The sequence below is a fragment of the Oncorhynchus gorbuscha genome, unplaced genomic scaffold (genome assembly GCF_021184085.1).
Source record: "Oncorhynchus gorbuscha isolate QuinsamMale2020 ecotype Even-year unplaced genomic scaffold, OgorEven_v1.0 Un_scaffold_1120, whole genome shotgun sequence".
NCBI lineage: Eukaryota > Metazoa > Chordata > Actinopteri > Salmoniformes > Salmonidae > Oncorhynchus > Oncorhynchus gorbuscha.
Genome location: NW_025745994.1, coordinates 171,930 through 193,301, shown reverse-complemented (window position 1 = coordinate 193,301; position 21,372 = coordinate 171,930). Strand labels below are relative to the sequence as shown.

At 45.9% G+C, this 21,372-nt stretch overlaps 1 protein-coding gene across 1 annotated transcript in view; it reads right to left on the bottom strand.

Annotated features, from left to right (window-relative positions):
* LOC124021463 (E3 ubiquitin-protein ligase RNF216-like) overlaps nucleotides 1-21,372 on the bottom strand; it is a gene marked incomplete at its 3' end in the record, with an annotated part of 69,419 nt that overhangs the window by 7,997 nt on the left and 40,050 nt on the right. Inside the window, exons 9-10 of the mRNA XM_046336660.1 lie at nucleotides 20,618-20,766; nucleotides 18,295-18,373 (exon numbers count right to left, since the gene is read on the bottom strand). Coding sequence (XP_046192616.1) covers nucleotides 18,295-18,373; nucleotides 20,618-20,766 — 228 coding nt within the window. The remainder of the gene's footprint in view (nucleotides 1-18,294; nucleotides 18,374-20,617; nucleotides 20,767-21,372) is intronic.

Genomic DNA, 21,372 nt, shown 5'->3' with positions numbered 1-21,372 from the left:
CAACTAGCGTTAGCGTCCCAGGTGACATCTCAACTCACTGTTGGCTGCTCTTCCCGCTTTGTCATCAAACCCCTGCCATTTACCCACAATGCCACAGGCTTCCAGTCCAAGTCCCCGCTTTGTCATCAAACCCCTGCAATTTACCCACAATGCCACAGGCTTCCAGTCAAAGTCCTCGCTTTGTCATCAAACCCCTGCAATTTACCCACAATGCCACAGGCTTCCAGTCCAAGTCCTCGCTTTGTCATCAAACCCCTGCAATTTACCCACAATGCCACAGGCTTTCAATCCAAGTCCCCACTTTGTCATCAAACCCCTGTAATTTACCCACAATGCCACAGGCTTCCAGTCGAAGTTCACATCCACTACAACACCATGGTGCTTCACTACAAAGCAGCATGGGGATCTGCTCTTCTCTGTCCTCCCACCCCTACGGGAGGCAGCTCCAACTCAGCCCAGTCCAAGCTCTTCTCTGTCCTGGTACCCCAATGGTGGAACCAGCTTCCCCCTGATGCTAGGACAGCAGAGTCCCTGTCCATCCTCCCCCTGATGCTAGGACAGCAGAGTCCCTGTCCATCTTCCCCCTGATGTTAGGACAGCAGAGTCCCTGTCCATCTTCCCCCTGATGTTAGGACAACAGAGTCCCTGTCTATCTTACCAAAACGTCTCAAACCCTACCTCTTCAAAGAGTATATTAAATAATCCCACTGCACCCTTGCCTCTTTATGTAGTGTTGTGTTATATCTGGGGCGGCAGGGTAGCCTAGTGGTTAGAGCGTTGGACTAGTAACCGGAAGGTTGCAAGTTCAAATCCCCGAGCTGACAAGGTACAAAATCTGTCGTTCTGCCCCTGAACAGGCAGTTAACCCACTGTTCCTAGGCCGTCATTGAAAATAAGAATTTGTTCTTAACTGACTTGCCTAGTAAAATAAAAGTTAGTTACTTGCCTAGTTAAATAAAGGTAAAATAAATGTCCTTTACATATTTATTTTTTAAATCAGAGCCCCCGTCCCCGCAGGAAGCCTTTTCCCAGGCCGCCATTGTAAATAAGAAATTGTTCTTAACTGACTTGCCTAGTTAAATAAAAGTTAAATAAAAATGTAAAAATACAAATAGCCTTAGTAGAGCAGTGGGTTAGCATTAGCCAGTTAGCTATAGAGCCTGTCTCTATGATGGCCGTAGTAGAGCAGTGGGTTAGCATTAGCCAGGTAGCTATAGAGCCTGTCTCTATGATGGCCGTAGTAGAGCAGTGGGTTAGCATTAGCCAGTTAGCTATAGAGCCTGTCTCTATGATGGCCGTAGTAGAGCAGTGGGTTAGCATTAGCCAGTTAGCTATAGAGCCTGTCTCTATGATGGCCGTAGTAGAGCAGTGGGTTAGCATTAGCCAGTTAGCTATATAGCCTGTCTCCATGATAGGATGGGCATGAGTGTGTGTGTATTCAGTGTGTGTGTATTCAGTGTGTGTGTAGTCAGTGTGTATATTCAGTGTGTGTATATTCAGTGTGTGTATATTCAGTGTGTGTATATTCAGTGTGTATATATTCAGTGTGTGTATATTCAGTGTATAGTCAGTGTGTATAGTCAGTGTGTATATACAGTGTGTGAAGTCAGTGTGTGTATATCAGTGTGTGTATATTCAGTGTGTATAGTCAGTGTGTGTATATCAGTGTGTGTATATTCAGTGTGTATAGTCAGTGTGTATATTCAGTGTGTATATTCAGTGTGTATATTCAGTGTGTATAGTCAGTGTGTGTATTCAGTGTGTGTAGTCAGTGTGTATAGTCAGTGTGTGTAGTCAGTGTGTGTAGTCAGTGTGTATAGTCAGTGTGTATAGTCAGTGTGTATAGTCAGTGTGTATAGTCAGTGTGTATAGTCAGTGTGTATAGTCAGTGTGTATAGTCAGTGTGTATATTCAGTGTGTATAGTCAGTGTGTATAGTCAGTGTGTATATTCAGTTTGTATATTCAGTGTGTATAGTCAGTGTGTATAGTCAGTGTGTGTATTCAGTGTGTGAAGTCAGTGTGTGTAGTCAGTGTGTGTATATCAGTGTGTGTATATTCAGTGTGTGAAGTCAGTGTGTGTAGTCAGTGTGTGTATATCAGTGTGTGAAGTCAGTGTGTGTATATCAGTGTGTGTATATTCAGTGTGTGTATATCAGTGTGTGTATATCAGTGTGTGTATATCAGTGTGTGTATATTCAGTGTGTGTATATTCAGTGTGTGTATATTCAGTGTGTGTATATTCAGTGTGTGTATATCAGTGTGTGTATATCAGTGTGTGTATATTCAGTGTGTGTATATTCAGTGTGTGTATATTCAGTGTGTGTATATTCAGTGTGTATAGTCAGTGTCTATATATTCAGTGTGTATAGTCAGTGTGTAGTCAGTGTGTAGTCAGTGTGTGTAGTCAGTGTGTATATTCAGTGTGTGTAGTCAGTGTGTAGTCAGTGTGTATAGTCAGTGTGTGTATATTCAGTGTGTGTAGTCAGTGTGTATATTCAGTGTGTGTATATTCAGTGTGTGTATATTCAGTGTGTGTATATTCAGTGTGTGTATATTCAGTGTGTGTATTCAGTGTGTGTATATTCAGTGTGTGTATATTCAGTGTGTGTATTCAGTGTGTGTATATTCAGTGTGTGTATTCAGTGTGTGTATTCAGTGTGTGTAGTCAGTGTGTGTAGTCAGTGTGTGTATTCAGTGTGTGTAGTCAGTGTGTAGTCAGTGTGTAGTCAGTGTGTAGTCAGTGTGTAGTCAGTGTGTGTAGTCAGTGTGTGTAGTCAGTGTGTGTAGTCAGTGTGTGTAGTCAGTGTGTATAGTCAGTGTGTGTAGTCAGTGTGTGTAGTCAGTGTGTGTAGTCAGTGTGTAGTCAGTGTGTATAGTCAGTGTGTAGTCAGTGTGTGTAGTCAGTGTGTGTAGTCAGTGTGTGTAGTCAGTGTGTGTAGTCAGTGTGTGTAGTCAGTGTGTGTAGTCAGTGTGTGTAGTCAGTGTGTGTAGTCAGTGTGTGTAGTCAGTGTGTAGTCAGTGTGTAGTCAGTGTGTGTAGTCAGTGTGTGTAGTCAGTGTGTGTAGTCAGTGTGTATAGTCAGTGTGTAGTCAGTATGTAGTCAGTATGTAGTCAGTGTGTATAGTCAGTGTGTAGTCTGTGTGTAGTCAGTATGTAGTCAGTGTGTATAGTCAGTGTATAGTCAGTGTGTAGTCAGTGTGTAGTCAGTGTGTGTAGTCAGTGTGTGTAGTCAGTGTGTAGTCAGTGTGTATAGTCAGTGTGTAGTCAGTGTGTAGTCCGTGTGTAGTCCGTGTGTAGTCAGTGTGTAGTCAGTGTGTAGTCAGTGTGTAGTCAGTGTGTAGTCCATGTGTAGTCAGTGTGTATATTCAGTGTGTATATTCAGTGTGTAGTCAGTGTGTGTATATCAGTGTGTGTATATCAGTGTGTGTAGTCAGTGTGTGTATATTCAGTGTGTGTATATTCAGTGTGTATAGTCAGTGTCTATATATTCAGTGTGTATAGTCAGTGTGTAGTCAGTGTGTAGTCAGTGTGTGTAGTCAGTGTGTATATTCAGTGTGTGTAGTCAGTGTGTGTAGTCAGTGTGTAGTCAGTGTGTATAGTCAGTGTGTGTATATTCAGTGTGTGTAGTCAGTGTGTATATTCAGTGTGTGTATATTCAGTGTGTGTATATTCAGTGTGTGTATATTCAGTGTGTGTATATTCAGTGTGTGTATTCAGTGTGTGTATATTCAGTGTGTGTATTCAGTGTGTGTATTCAGTGTGTGTATTCAGTGTGTGTAGTCAGTGTGTGTATTCAGTGTGTGTATTCAGTGTGTAGTCAGTGTGTAGTCAGTGTGTAGTCAGTGTGTAGTCAGTGTGTAGTCAGTGTGTGTAGTCAGTGTGTGTAGTCAGTGTGTGTAGTCAGTGTGTGTAGTCAGTGTGTGTAGTCAGTGTGTGTAGTCAGTGTGTGTAGTCAGTGTGTGTAGTCAGTGTGTGTAGTCAGTGTGTGTAGTCAGTGTGTAGTCAGTATGTAGTCAGTGTGTATAGTCTGTGTGTAGTCTGTGTGTAGTCTGTGTGTAGTCAGTATGTAGTCAGTGTGTATAGTCAGTGTATAGTCAGTGTGTAGTCAGTGTGTAGTCAGTGTGTGTAGTCAGTGTGTGTAGTCAGTGTGTGTAGTCAGTGTGTAGTCAGTGTGTATAGTCAGTGTGTATAGTCAGTGAGTATAGTCAGTGTGTATAGTCAGTGTGTATAGTCAGTGTGTATAGTCAGTGTGTATAGTCAGTGTGTATATTCAGTGTGTATAGTCAGTGTGTATATTCAGTTTGTATATTCAGTGTGTATAGTCAGTGTGTATAGTCAGTGTGTGTATTCAGTGTGTGAAGTCAGTGTGTGTAGTCAGTGTGTGTATATCAGTGTGTGTATATTCAGTGTGTGAAGTCAGTGTGTGTAGTCAGTGTGTGTATATCAGTGTGTGAAGTCAGTGTGTGTATATTCAGTGTGTGTATATCAGTGTGTGTATATTCAGTGTGTGTATATCAGTGTGTGTATATCAGTGTGTGTATATCAGTGTGTGTATATTCAGTGTGTGTATATTCAGTGTGTGTATATTCAGTGTGTGTATATTCAGTGTGTGTATATTCAGTGTGTGTATATCAGTGTGTGTATATCAGTGTGTGTATATCAGTGTGTGTATATTCAGTGTGTGTATATTCAGTGTGTGTATATTCAGTGTGTGTATATTCAGTGTGTGTAGTCAGTGTGTATAGTCAGTGTGTGTAGTCAGTGTGCGTAGTCAGTGTGCGTAGTCAGTGTGTAGTCTGTGTGTAGTCAGTGTGTATTCAGTGTGTGTATTCAGTGTGTATTCAGTGTGTATTCAGTGTGTATAGTCAATGTGTGTAGTCAGTGTGTGTAGTCAGTGTGTGTAGTCAGTGTGTGTAGTCAGTGTGTAGTCAGTGTGTAGTCAGTGTGTAGTCAGTGTGTAGTCAGTGTGTATATTCAGTGTGTAGTCAGTGTGTAGTCAGTGTGTAGTCAGTGTGTAGTCAGTGTGTAGTCAGTGTGTGTATATCAGTGTGTGTATATCAGTGTGTGTATATCAGTGTGTGTATATTCAGTGTGTGTATATTCAGTGTGTGTATATTCAGTGTGTATAGTCAGTGTCTATATATTCAGTGTGTAGTCAGTGTGTAGTCAGTGTGTGTAGTCAGTGTGTATATTCAGTGTGTGTAGTCAGTGTGTAGTCAGTGTGTAGTCAGTGTGTATAGTCAGTGTGTGTATATTCAGTGTGTGTAGTCAGTGTGTATATTCAGTGTGTGTATATTCAGTGTGTGTATATTCAGTGTGTGTATATTCAGTGTGTGTATATTCAGTGTGTGTATATTCAGTGTGTGTATTCAGTGTGTGTATTCAGTGTGTGTATATTCAGTGTGTGTATATTCAGTGTGTGTATTCAGTGTGTGTATATTCAGTGTGTGTATTCAGTGTGTGTATTCAGTGTGTGTAGTCAGTGTGTGTATTCAGTGTGTGTATTCAGTGTGTGTATTCAGTGTGTAGTCAGTGTGTAGTCAGTGTGTGTAGTCAGTGTGTGTAGTCAGTGTGTGTAGTCAGTGTGTAGTCAGTGTGTATAGTCAGTGTGTATAGTCAGTGTGTATAGTCAGTGTGTATAGTCAGTGTGTGTAGTCAGTGTGTGTAGTCAGTGTGTGTAGTCAGTGTGTGTAGTCAGTGTGTGTAGTCAGTGTGTGTAGTCAGTGTGTAGTCAGTGTGTGTAGTCAGTGTGTGTAGTCAGTGTGTGTAGTCAGTGTGTGTAGTCAGTGTGTGTAGTCAGTGTGTAGTCAGTGTGTGTAGTCAGTGTGTGTAGTCAGTGTGTATAGTCAGTGTGTAGTCAGTATGTAGTCAGTATGTAGTCAGTGTGTAGTCAGTGTGTAGTCAGTATGTAGTCAGTGTGTATAGTCAGTGTATAGTCAGTGTGTAGTCAGTGTGTGTAGTCAGTGTGTGTAGTCAGTGTGTGTAGTCAGTGTGTGTAGTCAGTGTGTGTAGTCAGTGTATAGTCAGTGTGTAGTCAGTGTGTGTAGTCAGTATGTAGTCAGTGTGTATAGTCAGTGTGTAGTCAGTGTGTAGTCAGTGTGTAGTCAGTGTGTCAGACTATGCATCCCTGCAGTCGTTTCCAGTCTTTATTCATTCAAGCCGTCTCTCTCATCCTCTGATTGGAGGGGAGCTGCTGTGGGTGTGACAGAGGGGAGGAGGGAGTTGTCTCTCTCATCCTCTGACTCAGATGTCCCTTCCCTTCCTCTCTGCAGGAACAGACAGCCCTTATAAGGAAACAGAAGACTTTTACACACAATCTGATTGGAGGGGAGCTGCTGTGGGTGTGACAGAGGGGAGGAGGGAGTTGTCTCTCTGGAATGAGGTCAGGGCACATGGTCTGGGGTTAAGAGGAGCTCCCCCAACACAGATATACTGCTGAGGTGTGTGACTCCTCACACACACAGTCATGTTCACAGCTTCAGCTACACACACACACACACACACACACACACACACACACACACACACACACACACACACACACACACACACACACACACACACACACACACACACACACACACGTTCACAGCTTCAGCTACTAACACACACACACACACACCAAACTATTATTTTACCTTTATTTAACCAGGCAAGTCAGTTAAGAACAAATTCTTATTTTCAATGACGGCCGGGGAACAGTGGGTTAACTGCCTGTTCAGGGGCAGAACGACAGATTTGTACCTTGTCAGCTCAGGGATTCGTTTTTGCAACCTTTCGGTTACTAGTCCAACACTCTAACCACTAGTCTACCTGCTGGTTACTAGTCCAACGCTCTAACCACCAGGCTACCTGCTGGTTACTAGTCCAACGCTCTAACCACTAGGCTACCTGCTGGTTACTAGTCCAACACTCTAACCACTAGGCTACCTGCTGATTACTAGTCCAACACTCTAACCACTAGGCTACCTGCTGGTTACTAGTCCAACGCTCTAACCACTAGGCTACCTGCTGGTTACTAGTCCAACGCTCTAACCACTAGGCTACCTGCTGGTTACTAGTCCAACACTCTAACCACTAGGCTACCTGCTGGTTACTAGTCCAACACTCTAACCACTAGTCTACCTGCTGGTTACTAGTCCAACACTCTAACCACTAGGCTACCTGCTGGTTACTAGTCCAACACTCTAACCACTAGTCTACCTGCTGGTTACTAGTCCAACGCTCTAACCACTAGGCTACCTGCTGGTTACTAGTCCAACGCTCTAACCACTAGGCTACCTGCTGGTTACTAGTCCAACACTCTAACCACTAGTCTACCTGCTGGTTACTAGTCCAACACTCTAACCACTAGACTACCTGCTGGTTACTAGTCCAACGCTCTAACCACTAGTCTACCTGCTGGTTACTAGTCCAACGCTCTAACCACTAGGCTACCTGCTGGTTACTAGTTCAACACTCTAACCACTAGTCTACCTGCTGGTTACTAGTCCAACACTCTAACCACTAGGCTACCTGCTGGTTACTAGTCCAACACTCTAACCACTAGTCTACCTGCTGGTTACTAGTCCAACGCTCTAACCACTAGGCTACCTGCTGGTTACTAGTCCAACGCTCTAACCACTAGGCTACCTGCTGGTTACTAGTCCAACACTCTAACCACTAGTCTACCTGCTGGTTACTAGTCCAACACTCTAACCACTAGGCTACCTGCTGGTTACTAGTCCAACGCTCTAACCACTAGGCTACCTGCTGGTTACTAGTCCAACGCTCTAACCACTTGGCTACCTGCTGGTTACTAGTCCAACACTCTAACCACTTGGCTACCTGCTGGTTACTAGTCCAACGCTCTAACCACTAGTCTACCTGCTGGTTACTAGTCCAACACTCTAACCACTAGGCTACCTGCTGGTTACTAGTCCAACGCTCTAACCACTAGGCTACCTGCTGGTTACTAGTCCAACACTCTAACCACTAGGCTACCTGCTGGTTACTAGTCCAACACTCTAACCACTAGGCTAACTGCTGGTTACTAGTCCAACACTCTAACCACTAGGCTAACTGCTGGTTACTAGTCCAACACTCTAACCACTAGGCTAACTGTCGCCCTACAAATCTCATAACCACATGTGGAAAACAGTGTGTGTGTGTGTGTGTGTGTGTGTGTGTGTGTGTGTGTGTGTGTGTGTGTGTGTGTGTGTGTGTGTGTGTGTGTGTGTGTGTGTGTGTGTGTGTGTGTCAGTCGGTCAGACAGAAACAAGGGAAGAGAATCTGGGTCAAACATGATCTGAAACACATTTGACATGGATGGAAAACTGGTTTGAGCCAATGGAAGGGCAGGATAAGAAGGGCGGGGCATGAGAGTAGTATTGAGCTCTTCCTCACATCACTCTGTGTGTGTGTGTGAGAGAGAGAGTGTGTGTACTTAGTGTCACACACTGAGGAGGAGGAGTAGGAGATGGAGAGAGGAAGACTAGATCAGTCATGGAGCTCTGTCTCCATCTACAGGACAGAGGAGAGAACTACAGGACAGAGGAGAGAACTACAGGACAGAGAGGAGAGAACTACAGGACAGAGAGGAGAGAACTACAGGACAGAGAGGAGAGAACTACAGGACAGAGAGGAGAACTACAGGACAGAGAGGAGAGAACTACAGGACAGAGAGGAGAGAACTACAGGACAGAGAAGAGAACTACAGGACAGAGAAGAGAACTACGGGACAGAGAGGAGAGAACTACAGGACAGAGAGGACTACAGGACAGAGAGGAGAGAACTACGGGACAGAGAGGAGAACTACAGGACAGAGAGGAGAGAACTACGGGACAGAGAGGAGAGAACTACAGGACAGAGAGGAGAGAACTACAGGTCAGAGAGGAGAGAACTACAGGACAGAGGAGAGAGAACTACAGGACAGAGGAGAGAACTACAGGACAGAGGAGAGAACTACAGGACAGAGGAGAGAGAACTACAGGACAGAGGAGAGAACTACAGGACAGAGGAGAGAACTACAGGACAGAGAGGAGAGAACTACAGGTCAGAGAGGAGAGAACTACAGGACAGAGAGGAGAGAACTACAGGACAGAGGAGAGAGAACTACAGGACAGAGAGGAGAGAACTACAGGACAGAGAGGAGAGAACTACAGGACAGAGAGGAGAGAACTACAGGACAGAGAGGAGAACTACAGGACAGAGAGGAGAGAACTACAGGACAGAGAGGAGAGAACTACAGGACAGAGGAGAGGACTACAGGACAGAGAGAACTACAGGACAGAGGAGAGAACTACAGGACAGAGAGGAGAGAACTACAGGACAGAGGAGAGAACTACAGGACAGAGGAGAGAGAACTACAGGACAGAGGAGAGAACTACAGGACAGAGGAGAGAACTACAGGACAGAGAGGAGAGAACTACAGGACAGAGGAGAGAACTACATGACAGAGGAGAGAGAACTACAGGACAGAGGAGAGAACTACAGGACAGAGGAGAGAACTACAGGACAGAGAGGAGAGAACTACAGGACAGAGAGGAGAGAACTACAGGACAGAGAGGAGAGAACTACAGGACAGAGAGGAGAGAACTACAGGACAGAGAGGAGAGAACTACAGGACAGAGAGGAGAGAACTACGGGACAGAGGAGAGAACTACAGGACAGAGGAGAGAACTACAGGACAGAGAGGAGAGAACTACAGGACAGAGAGGAGAGAACTACAGGACAGAGGAGAGGACTACAGGACAGAGAGAACTACAGGACAGAGGAGAGAACTACAGGACAGAGAGGAGAGAACTACAGGACAGAGAGGAGAGAACTACAGGACAGAGAGGAGAGAACTACAGGACAGAGAGGAGAGAACTACAGGACAGAGGAGAGAACTACAGGACAGAGAGGAGAGAACTACGGGACAGAGAGGAGAGAACTACAGGACAGAGAGGAGAGAACTACAGGACAGAGGAGAGAACTACAGGACAGAGAGGAGAGAACTACGGGACAGAGAGGAGAGAACTACAGGACAGAGAGGAGAGAACTACAGGACAGAGAGGAGAACTACAGGACAGAGGAGAGAACTACAGGTCAGAGAGGAGAACTACAGGACAGAGAGAACTACAGGACAGAGGAGAGAACTACAGGACAGAGGAGAGAACTACAGGACAGAGAGGAGAGAACTACAGGACAGAGAGGAGAGAACTACAGGACAGAGAGGAGAACTACAGGACAGAGAGGAGAACTACAGGACAGAGAGGAGAACTACAGGACAGAGAGGAGAACTACAGGACAGAGAGGAGAACTACAGGACAGAGAGGAGAACTACAGGACAGAGAGGAGAGAACTACAGGACAGAGAGGAGAGAACTACAGGACAGAGAGGAGAACTACAGGACAGAGAGGAGAACTACAGGACAGAGAGGAGAACTACAGGACAGAGAGGAGAGAACTACAGGACAGAGAGGACTACAGGACAGAGAGGAGAGAACTACAGGACAGAGAGGAGAGAACTACAGGACAGAGAGGAGAGAACTACAGGACAGAGAGGAGAAAACTACAGGACAGAGAGGAGAGAACTACAGGACAGAGAGGAGAGAACTACGGGACAGAGGAGAGAACTACAGGACAGAGGAGAGAACTACAGGACAGAGGATAGAACTACAGGACAGAGAGGACTACGGGACAGAGAGGAGAGAACTACGGGACAGAGGAGAGAACTACAGGACAGAGAGGAGAGAACTACAGGACAGAGAGGAGAGAACTACAGGACAGAGAAGAGAACTACAGGACAGAGAGGAGAGAACTACAGGACAGAGAGAACTACAGGACAGAGAGGAGAGAACTACAGGACAGAGGAGAGAACTACAGGACAGAGAGGAGAGAACTACAGGACAGAGAGGAGAGAACTACAGGACAGAGAGGAGAGAACTACAGGACAGAGAGGAGAGAACTACAGGACAGAGAGGAGAGAACTACAGGACAGAGGAGAGAACTACAGGACAGAGAGGAGAGAACTACGGGACAGAGAGGAGAGAACTACAGGACAGAGAGGAGAGAACTACAGGACAGAGAGGAGAGAACTACAGGACAGAGGAGAGAACTACAGGACAGAGAGGAGAGAACTACGGGACAGAGAGGAGAGAACTACAGGACAGAGAGGAGAGAACTACAGGACAGAGAGGAGAACTACAGGACAGAGGAGAGAACTACAGGTCAGAGAGGAGAACTACAGGACAGAGAGAACTACAGGACAGAGGAGAGAACTACAGGACAGAGGAGAGAACTACAGGACAGAGGAGAGAACTACAGGACAGAGAGGAGAGAACTACAGGACAGAGAGGAGAGAACTACAGGACAGAGAGGAGAACTACAGGACAGAGAGGAGAACTACAGGACAGAGAGGAGAACTACAGGACAGAGAGGAGAACTACAGGACAGAGAGGAGAACTACAGGACAGAGAGGAGAGAACTACAGGACAGAGAGGAGAGAACTACAGGACAGAGAGGAGAACTACAGGACAGAGAGGAGAACTACAGGACAGAGAGGAGAACTACAGGACAGAGAGGAGAGAACTACAGGACAGAGAGGACTACAGGACAGAGAGGAGAGAACTACAGGACAGAGAGGAGAGAACTACAGGACAGAGAGGAGAGAACTACAGGACAGAGAGGAGAGAACTACAGGACAGAGAGGAGAGAACTACAGGACAGAGAGGAGAGAACTACAGGACAGAGAGGAGAGAACTACGGGACAGAGGAGAGAACTACAGGACAGAGGAGAGAACTACAGGACAGAGGATAGAACTACAGGACAGAGAGGACTACGGGACAGAGAGGAGAGAACTACGGGACAGAGGAGAGAACTACAGGACAGAGAGGAGAGAACTACAGGACAGAGAGGAGAGAACTACAGGACAGAGAAGAGAACTACAGGACAGAGAGGAGAGAACTACAGGACAGAGAGAACTACAGGACAGAGAGGAGAGAACTACAGGACAGAGGAGAGAACTACAGGACAGAGAGGAGAGAACTACAGGACAGAGAGAACTACAGGACAGAGAGAACTACAGGACAGAGAGGAGAGAACTACAGGACAGAGAGAACTACAGGACAGAGAGAACTACAGGACAGAGGAGAGAACTACAGGACAGAGAGGAGAGAACTACAGGACAGAGAGGAGAGAACTACGGGACAGAGAGGAGAGAACTACAGGACAGAGAGGAGAGAACTACAGGACAGAGAGGAGAGAACTACAGGACAGAGGAGAGAACTACAGGACAGAGAGGAGAGAACTACAGGACAGAGAGGAGAGAACTACAGGACAGAGAGGAGAGAACTACAGGTCAGAGAGGAGAGAACTACAGGTCAGAGAGGAGAGAACTACAGGTCAGAGAGGAGAGAACTACAGGACAGAGGAGAGAACTACAGGACAGAGAGGAGAGAACTACAGGACAGAGAGGAGAGAACTACAGGACAGAGGAGAGAACTACAGGACAGAGAGGAGAGAACTACAGGACAGAGGAGAGAACTAATAATAATAATAATATATGCCATTTAGCAGACGCTTTTTATCCAAAGCGACTTACAGTCATGTGTGCATACATTCTACGTATGGGTGGTCCCGGGGATCGAACCCACTACCCTGGCGTTACAAGCGCCATGCTCTACCAACTGAGCTACAGAAGGACCACACAGCTACAGAAGGACCACACAACTACAGGACAGAGAGGAGAGAACTACGGGACAGAGAGGAGAGAACTACGGGACAGAGAGGAGAGAACTACAGGACAGAGAGGAGAGAACTACAGGACAGAGGAGAGAGAACTACAGGACAGAGAGGAGAGAACTACAGGACAGAGAGGACTACAGGACAGAGAGGACTACAGGACAGAGAGGACTACAGGACAGAGAGGAGAGAACTACAGGACAGAGAGGAGAGAACTACAGGACAGAGGAGAGAACTACAGGACAGAGGAGAGAACTACAGGACAGAGAGGAGAGAACTACAGGACAGAGAGGAGAGAACTACAGGACAGAGAGGAGAGAACTACAGGACAGAGAGGAGAGAACTACAGGACAGAGAGGAGAGAACTACAGGACAGAGAGGAGAGAACTACAGGACAGAGAGGAGAACTACAGGACAGAGGAGAGAACTACAGGACAGAGAGAACTACAGGACAGAGGAGAGAGAACTACAGGACAGAGGAGAGAACTACAGGACAGAGAGGAGAGAACTACGGGACAGAGAGAACTACAGGACAGAGAGGAGAGAACTACAGGACAGAGGAGAGAACTACAGGACAGAGAGGAGAGAACTACGGGACAGAGAGGAGAGAACTACAGGACAGAGAGGAGAGAACTACAGGACAGAGAGAACTACAGGACAGAGAGGAGAGAACTACGGGACAGAGAGGAGAGAACTACAGGACAGAGGAGAGAACTACAGGACAGAGGAGAGAACTACAGGACAGAGGAGAGAACTACAGGACAGAGAGGAGAGAACTACAGGACAGAGAGGAGAGAACTACGGGACAGAGAGAACTACAGGACAGAGAGGAGAGAACTACAGGACAGAGAGGAGAGAACTACAGGACAGAGAGGAGAGAACTACAGGACAGAGAGGAGAGAACTACAGGACAGAGGAGAGAACTACAGGACAGAGGAGAGAACTACAGGACAGAGAGGAGAGAACTACAGGACAGAGAGGAGAGAACTACGGGACAGAGAGGAGAGATCTACAGGACAGAGAGGAGAGAACTACGGGACAGAGAGGAGAGAACTACGGGACAGAGAGGAGAGAACTACAGGACAGAGAGGAGAGAACTACAGGACAGAGGAGAGAACTACAGGACAGAGGAGAGAACTACAGGACAGAGAGGAGAGAACTACAGGACAGAGAGGAGAGAACTACAGGACAGAGAGGAGAGAACTACAGGACAGAGGAGAGAACTACAGGACAGAGGAGAGAACTACAGGACAGAGAGGAGAGAACTACGGGACAGAGAGGAGAGAACTACGGGACAGAGAGGAGAGAACTACAGGACAGAGGAGAGAACTACAGGACAGAGGAGAGAACTACAGGACAGAGAGGAGAGAACTACAGGACAGAGGAGAGAACTACAGGACAGAGGAGAGAACTACAGGACAGAGGAGAGAACTACAGGACAGAGAGGAGAGAACTACAGGACAGAGAGGAGAGAACTACAGGACAGAGAGGAGAGAACTACAGGACAGAGAGGAGAGAACTACAGGACAGAGAAGAGAACTACAGGACAGAGAGGAGAGAACTACAGGACAGAGAGGAGAGAACTACAGGACAGAGAGGAGAGAACTACAGGACAGAGGAGAGAACTACAGGACAGAGGAGAGAACTACAGGACAGAGAGGAGAGAACTACAGGACAGAGAGGAGAGAACTACAGGACAGAGAGGAGAGAACTACAGGACAGAGAGGAGAGAACTACGGGACAGAGAGGAGAGAACTACAGGACAGAGAGGAGAGAACTACAGGACAGAGGAGAGAACTACAGGACAGAGGAGAGAACTACAGGACAGAGAGGAGAACTACAGGACAGAGAGGAGAGAACTACAGGACAGAGAGGAGAGAACTACAGGACAGAGGAGAGAACTACAGGACAGAGAGGAGAACTACAGGACAGAGAGGAGAGAACTACAGGACAGAGAGGAGAACTACAGGACAGAGAGGAGAGAACTACAGGACAGAGAGGAGAGAACTACAGGACAGAGGAGAGAACTACAGGACAGAGAGGAGAGAACTACAGGACAGAGAGGAGAACTACAGGACAGAGGAGAGAACTACGGGACAGAGAGGAGAGAACTACGGGACAGAGAGTAGAGAACTACAGGACAGAGGAGAGAACTACGGGACAGAGAGGACTACAGGACAGAGAGAACTACAGGACAGAGAGAACTACAGGACAGAGAGGAGAGAACTACAGGACAGAGAGGAGAGAACTACAGGACAGAGGAGAGAACTACAGGACAGAGGAGAGAACTACAGGACAGAGGAGAGAACTACAGGACAGAGAGGAGAGAACTACGGGACAGAGAGGACTACAGGACAGAGAGAACTACAGGACAGAGAGAACTACAGGACAGAGAGGAGAGAACTACAGGACAGAGAGGAGAGAACTACAGGACAGAGGAGAGAACTACAGGACAGAGAGGAGAGAACTACAGGACAGAGAGAACTACAGGACAGAGAGGAGAGAACTACGGGACAGAGAGAACTACAGGACAGAGGAGAGAACTACAGGACAGAGAGAGATGGAGGGTCCCCATTAGTTCCTGCCAAGGCAGCAGCTACTCTTCCTGGGGGTTATTATGGATCCCCATTAGTTCCTGCCAAGGCAGCAGCTACTCTTCTACTAGGGCCTGTAGGACCTGCCTTGTTGATAGTGCTGTTAAGAAGGTAGAAACTAGGACCAGCCTTGTTGATAGTGCTGTTAAGAAGGTAGAAACTAGGACCTGCCTTGTTGATAGTGTTGTTAAGAAGGTAGAAACTAGGACCTGCCTTGTTGATAGTGTTGTTAAGAAGGTAGAAACTAGGACCTGCCTTGTTGATAGTGTTGTTAAGAAGGTAGAAACTAGGGCCTGTAGGACCTGCCTTGTTGATAGTGTTGTTAAGAAGGTAGAAACTAGGGCCTGTAGGACCTGCCTTGTTGATAGTGTTGTTAAGAAGGTAGATACTAGGGCCTGTAGGACCAGCCTTGTTGATAGTGTTGTTAAGAAGGTAGATACTAGGGCCTGTAGGGCCTGTAGGACCAGCCTTGTTGATAGTGTTGTTAAGAAGGTAGAAACTAGGGCCTGTAGGACCTGCCTTGTTGATAGTGTTGTTAAGAAGGTAGATACTAGGGCCTGTAGGACCAGCCTTGTTGATAGTGTTGTTAAGAAGGTAGAAACTAGGGCCTGTAGGACCTGCCTTGTTGATAGTGTTGTTAAGAAGGTAGAAACTAGGGCCTGTAGGACCTGCCTTGTTGATAGTGTTGTTAAGAAGGTAGAAACTAGGGCCTGTAGGACCTGCCTTGTTGATAGTGTTGTTAAGAAGGTAGAAACTAGGGCCTGTAGGACCTGCCTTGTTGATAGTGTTGTTAAGAAGGTAGAAACTAGGGCCTGTAGGACCAGCCTTGTTGATAGTGTTGTTAAGAAGGTAGAAACTAGGACCTGCCTTGTTGATAGTGTTGTTAAGAAGGTAGAAACTAGGGCCTGTAGGACCTGCCTTGTTGATAGTGTTGTTAAGAAGGTAGAAACTAAGGCCTGTAGGACCTGCCTTGTTGATAGTGTTGTTAAGAAGGTAGAAACTAGGGCCTGTAGGACCTGCCTTGTTGATAGTGTTGTTAAGAAGGTAGAAACTAGGGCCTGTAGGACCTGCCTTGTTGATAAGAAGGTAGAAACTAGGGCCTGTAGGACCTGCCTTGTTGATAGTGTTGTTAAGAAGGTAGAAACTAGGGCCTGTAGGACCTGCCTTGTTGATAGTGTTGTTAAGAAGGTAGAAACTAGGACCTGCCTTGTTGATAGTGTTGTTAAGAAGGTAGAAACTAGGGCCTGTAGGACCTGCCTTGTTGATAGTGTTGTTAAGAAGGTAGAAACTAGGGCCTGTAGGACCTGCCTTGTTGATAAGAAGGTAGAAACTAGGGCCTGTAGGACCTGCCTTGTTGATAGTGTTGTTAAGAAGGTAGAAACTAGGGCCTGCCTTGTTGATAGTGTTGTTAAGAAGGTAGAAACTAGGGCCTGTAGGACCTGCCTTGTTGATAGTGTTGTTAAGAAGGTAGAAACTAGGACCTGCCTTGTTGATAGTGTTGTTAAGAAGGTAGAAACTAGGGCCTGTAGGACCTGCCTTGTTGATAGTGTTGTTAAGAAGGTAGAAACTAGGGCCTGTAGGACCTGCCTTGTTGATAGTGTTGTTAAGAAGGTAGAAACTAGGGCCTGTAGGACCTGCCTTGTTGATAGTGTTGTTAAGAAGGTAGAAACGAGGGCCTGTAGGACCTGCCTTGTTGATAGTGTTGTTAAGAAGGTAGAAACTAGGGCCTGTAGGACCAGCCTTGTTGATAGTGTTGTTAAGAAGGTAGAAACTAGGGCCTGTAGGACCTGCCTTGTTGATAGTGTTGTTAAGAAGGTAGAAACTAGGGCCTGTAGGACCTGCCTTGTTGATAGTGTTGTTAAGAAGGTAGAAACTAGGGCCTGTAGGACCTGCCTTGTTGATAGTGTTGTTAAGAAGGTAGAAACTAGGGCCTGTAGGACCTGCCTTGTTGATAGTGTTGTTAAGAAGGTAGAAACTAGGACCTGTAGGACCTGCCTTGTTGATAGTGTTGTTAAGAAGGTAGAAACTAGGGCCTGTAGGACCTGCCTTGTTGATAGTGTTGTTAAGAAGGTAGAAACTAGGGCCTGTAGGACCTGCCTTGTTGATAGTGTTGTTAAGAAGGTAGAAACTAGGGCCTGTAGGACCTGCCTTGTTGATAGTGTTGTTAAGAAGGTAGAAACTAGGGCCTGTAGGACCTGCCTTGTTGATAGTGTTGTTAAGAAGGTAGAAACTAGGGCCTGTAGGACCTGCCTTGTTGATAGTGTTGTTAAGAAGGTAGAAACTAGGGCCTGTAGGACCTGCCTTGTTGATAGTGTTGTTAAGAAGGTAGAAACTAGGGCCTGTAGGACCTGCCTTGTTGATAGTGTTGTTAAGAAGGTAGAAACTAGGGCCTGTAGGACCTGCCTTGTTGATAGTGTTGTTAAGAAGGTAGAAACTAGGGCCTGTAGGACCTGCCTTGTTGATAGTGTTGTTAAGAAGGTAGAAACTAGGACCTGTAGGACCTGCCTTGTTGATAGTGTTGTTAAGAAGGTAGAAACTAGGGCCTGTAGGACCTGCCTTGTTGATAGTGTTGTTAAGAAGGTAGAAACTAGGGCCTGTAGGACCTGCCTTGTTGATAGTGTTGTTAAGAAGGTAGAAACTAGGGCCTGTAGGACCTGCCTTGTTGATAGTGTTGTTAAGAAGGTAGAAACTAGGGCCTGTAGGACCTGCCTTGTTGATAGTGTTGTTAAGAAGGTAGAAACGAGGGCCTGTAGGACCTGCCTTGTTGATAGTGTTGTTAAGAAGGTAGAAACTAGGGCCTGTAGGACCAGCCTTGTTGATAGTGTTGTTAAGAAGGTAGAAACTAGGGCCTGTAGGACCTGCCTTGTTGATAGTGTTGTTAAGAAGGTAGAAACTAGGACCTGCCTTGTTGATAGTGTTGTTAAGAAGGTAGTTTGTTCTAACGTGATTTATACCTCGACTGAGGGATCGTATCCGTCACGCGTTTCAACTCACCTTCCGACAGCGAGGGTTGGGACAGCTGAACAGCGACACTCCTTTATCCAACAACGCTGGGAAGTTACAGGACGGACAACTGGAGATAAAAGACAGGAAACGACCGATGAGGGTCAGAACATTCTAGAAACCATCAGACAGACAGACAGGAAACGACCGATGAGGGTCAGAACATTCTAGAAACCATCAGACAGACAGACAGGAAACGACCGATGAGGGTCAGAACATTCTAGAAACCATCAGACAGACAGACAGGAAACGACCGATGCAGGTCAGAACATTCTAGAAACCATCAGACAGACAGACAGGAAACGACCGATGCAGGTGCCGTCTATCGACATGTCTCTAGAACATTCTATTGTCTGACATCTTGTCTAAAGGCTGGTTTATAGTCCCGTCTATTGACATGTCTCTAGAACATTCTATTGTCTAAACATCCATCTTGTTTAAAGGCTGGTTTATAGTCCCGTCTATCGACATGTCTCTAGAACATTCTATTGTCTGACATCTTGTCTAAAGGCTGGTTTATAGTCCGTCTATCGACATGTCTCTAGAACATTCTATTGTCTAAACATCTTGTCTAAAGGCTGGTTTATAGTCCCGTCTATCGACATGTCTCTAGAACATTCTATTGTCTAAACATCCATCTTGTTTAAAGGCTGGTTTATAGTCCCGTCTATCGACATGTCTCTAGAACATTCTATTGTCTAAACATCCATCTTGTTTAAAGGCTGGTTTATAGTCCCGTCTATCGACATGTCTCTAGAACATTCTATTGTCTGACATCTTGTCTAAAGGCTGGTTTATAGTCCCGTCTATTGACATGTCTCTAGAACATTCTATTGTCTAAACATCCATCTTGTTTAAAGGCTGGTTTATAGTCCCGTCTATCGACATGTCTCTAGAACATTCTATTGTCTGACATCTTGTCTAAAGGCTGGTTTATAGTCCGTCTATCGACATGTCTCTAGAACATTCTATTGTCTAAACATCTTGTCTAAAGGCTGGTTTATAGTCCCGTCTATCGACATGTCTCTAGAACATTCTATTGTCTAAACATCCATCTTGTTTAAAGGCTGGTTTATAGTCCCGTCTATCGACATGTCTCTAGAACATTCTATTGTCTAAACATCCATCTTGTTTAAAGGCTGGTTTATAGTCCCGTCTATCGACATGTCTCTAGAACATTCTATTGTCTGACATCTTGTCTAAAGGCTGGTTTATAGTCCCGTCTATTGACATGTCTCTAGAACATTCTATTGTCTAAACATCCATCTTGTTTAAAGGCTGGTTTATAGTCCCGTCTATCGACATGTCTCTAGAACATTCTATTGTCTGACATCTTGTCTAAAGGCTGGTTTATAGTCCGTCTATCGACATGTCTCTAGAACATTCTATTGTCTAAACATCTTGTCTAAAGGCTGGTTTATAGTCCCGTCTATCGACATGTCTCTAGAACATTCTATTGTCTAAACATCCATCTTGTCTAAAGGCTGGTTTATAGTCCCGTCTATCGACATGTCTCTAGAACATTCTATTGTCTAAACATCCATCTTGTCTAAAGGCTGGTTTATAGTCCCGTCTATCGACATGTCTCTAGAACATTCTATTGTCTAAACATCCATCTTGTCTAAAGGCTGGTTTATAGTCCCGTCTATCAACATGTCTCTAGAACATTCTATTGTCTAAACATCTTGTTTAAAGGCTGGTTTATAGTCCCGTCTATCGACATGTCTCTAGAACTGCTCGCCTCCCTACCACTGAGGAAGTACAGCTCCCGCTCAGCCCAGTCAAAACTGTTCGCTGCTCTGGCTCCCCAATGGTGGAACAAACTCCCTCACGACGCCAGGACAGCGGAGTCAATCACCACCTTCCGGAGACACCTGAAACCCCACCTCTTTAAGGAATACCTAGGATAGGTTAAGTAATCCCTCTCACCCCACCCCCCCTAAGTTTTAGATGCACTATTGTTAAGTGACTGTCCCACTGGATGTCATAAGGTGAATGCACCAATTTGTAAGTCGCTCTGGATAAGAGCGTCTGCTAAATGACTTAAATGTAAATGTAAATGTAAACATTCTATTGTCTAAACATCTTGTCTAAAGGCTGGTTTATAGTCCCGTCTATCGACATGTCTCTAGAACATTCTATTGTCTAAACATCTTGTTTAAAGGCTGGTTTATAGTCCCGTCTATCGACATCACAAGGAGGTTCATGTCCATTCTAGTATTTGTATCACCACGGTTACCCAACTCCCTGAACAACATGGCCGACCTTTAGACAATCACAAGAAGGTTCACGTCTAGTATTTGTATCGTCGTACCGTACTAGTTCGTCGGCGCAGGTGGCGGCCACGGCCTCTTCAGCTTGTCTCTCGTAGTATTTACACAACACCGTGTCCGGTAAAACCTTTTCCAACTCGCACACCGGGAAGGAACAGGGACAGCCTGCTTCCATACAGCTGAGAGAGGACTGGAACACAGAGACACCCTGTTAACACCTAAACCACACAGCTGAGAGAGGACTGGAACACAGAGACACCCTGTTAACACCTAAACCACACAGCTGAGAGAGGACTGGAACACAGAGACACCCTGTTAACACCTAAACCACACAGCTGAGAGAGGACTGGAACACAGAGACACCCTGTTAACACCTAAACCACACAGCTGAGAGGACTGGAACACAGAGACACCCTGTTAACACCTAAACCACACAGCTGAGAGAGGACTGGAACACAGAGACACCCTGTTAACACCTAAACCACACAGCTGAGAGAGGACTGGAACACAGAGACACCCTGTTAACACCTAAACCACACAGCTGAGAGAGGACTGGAACACAGAGACACCCTGTTAACACCTAAACCACACAGCTGAGAGAGGACTGGAACACAGAGACACCCTGTTAACACCTAAACCACACAGCTGAGAGAGGACTGGAACACAGAGACACCCTGTTAACACCTAAACCACACAGCTGAGAGAGGACTGGAACACAGAGACACCCTGTTAACACCTAAACCACACAGCTGAGAGAGGACTGGAACACAGAGACACCCTGTTAACACCTAAACCA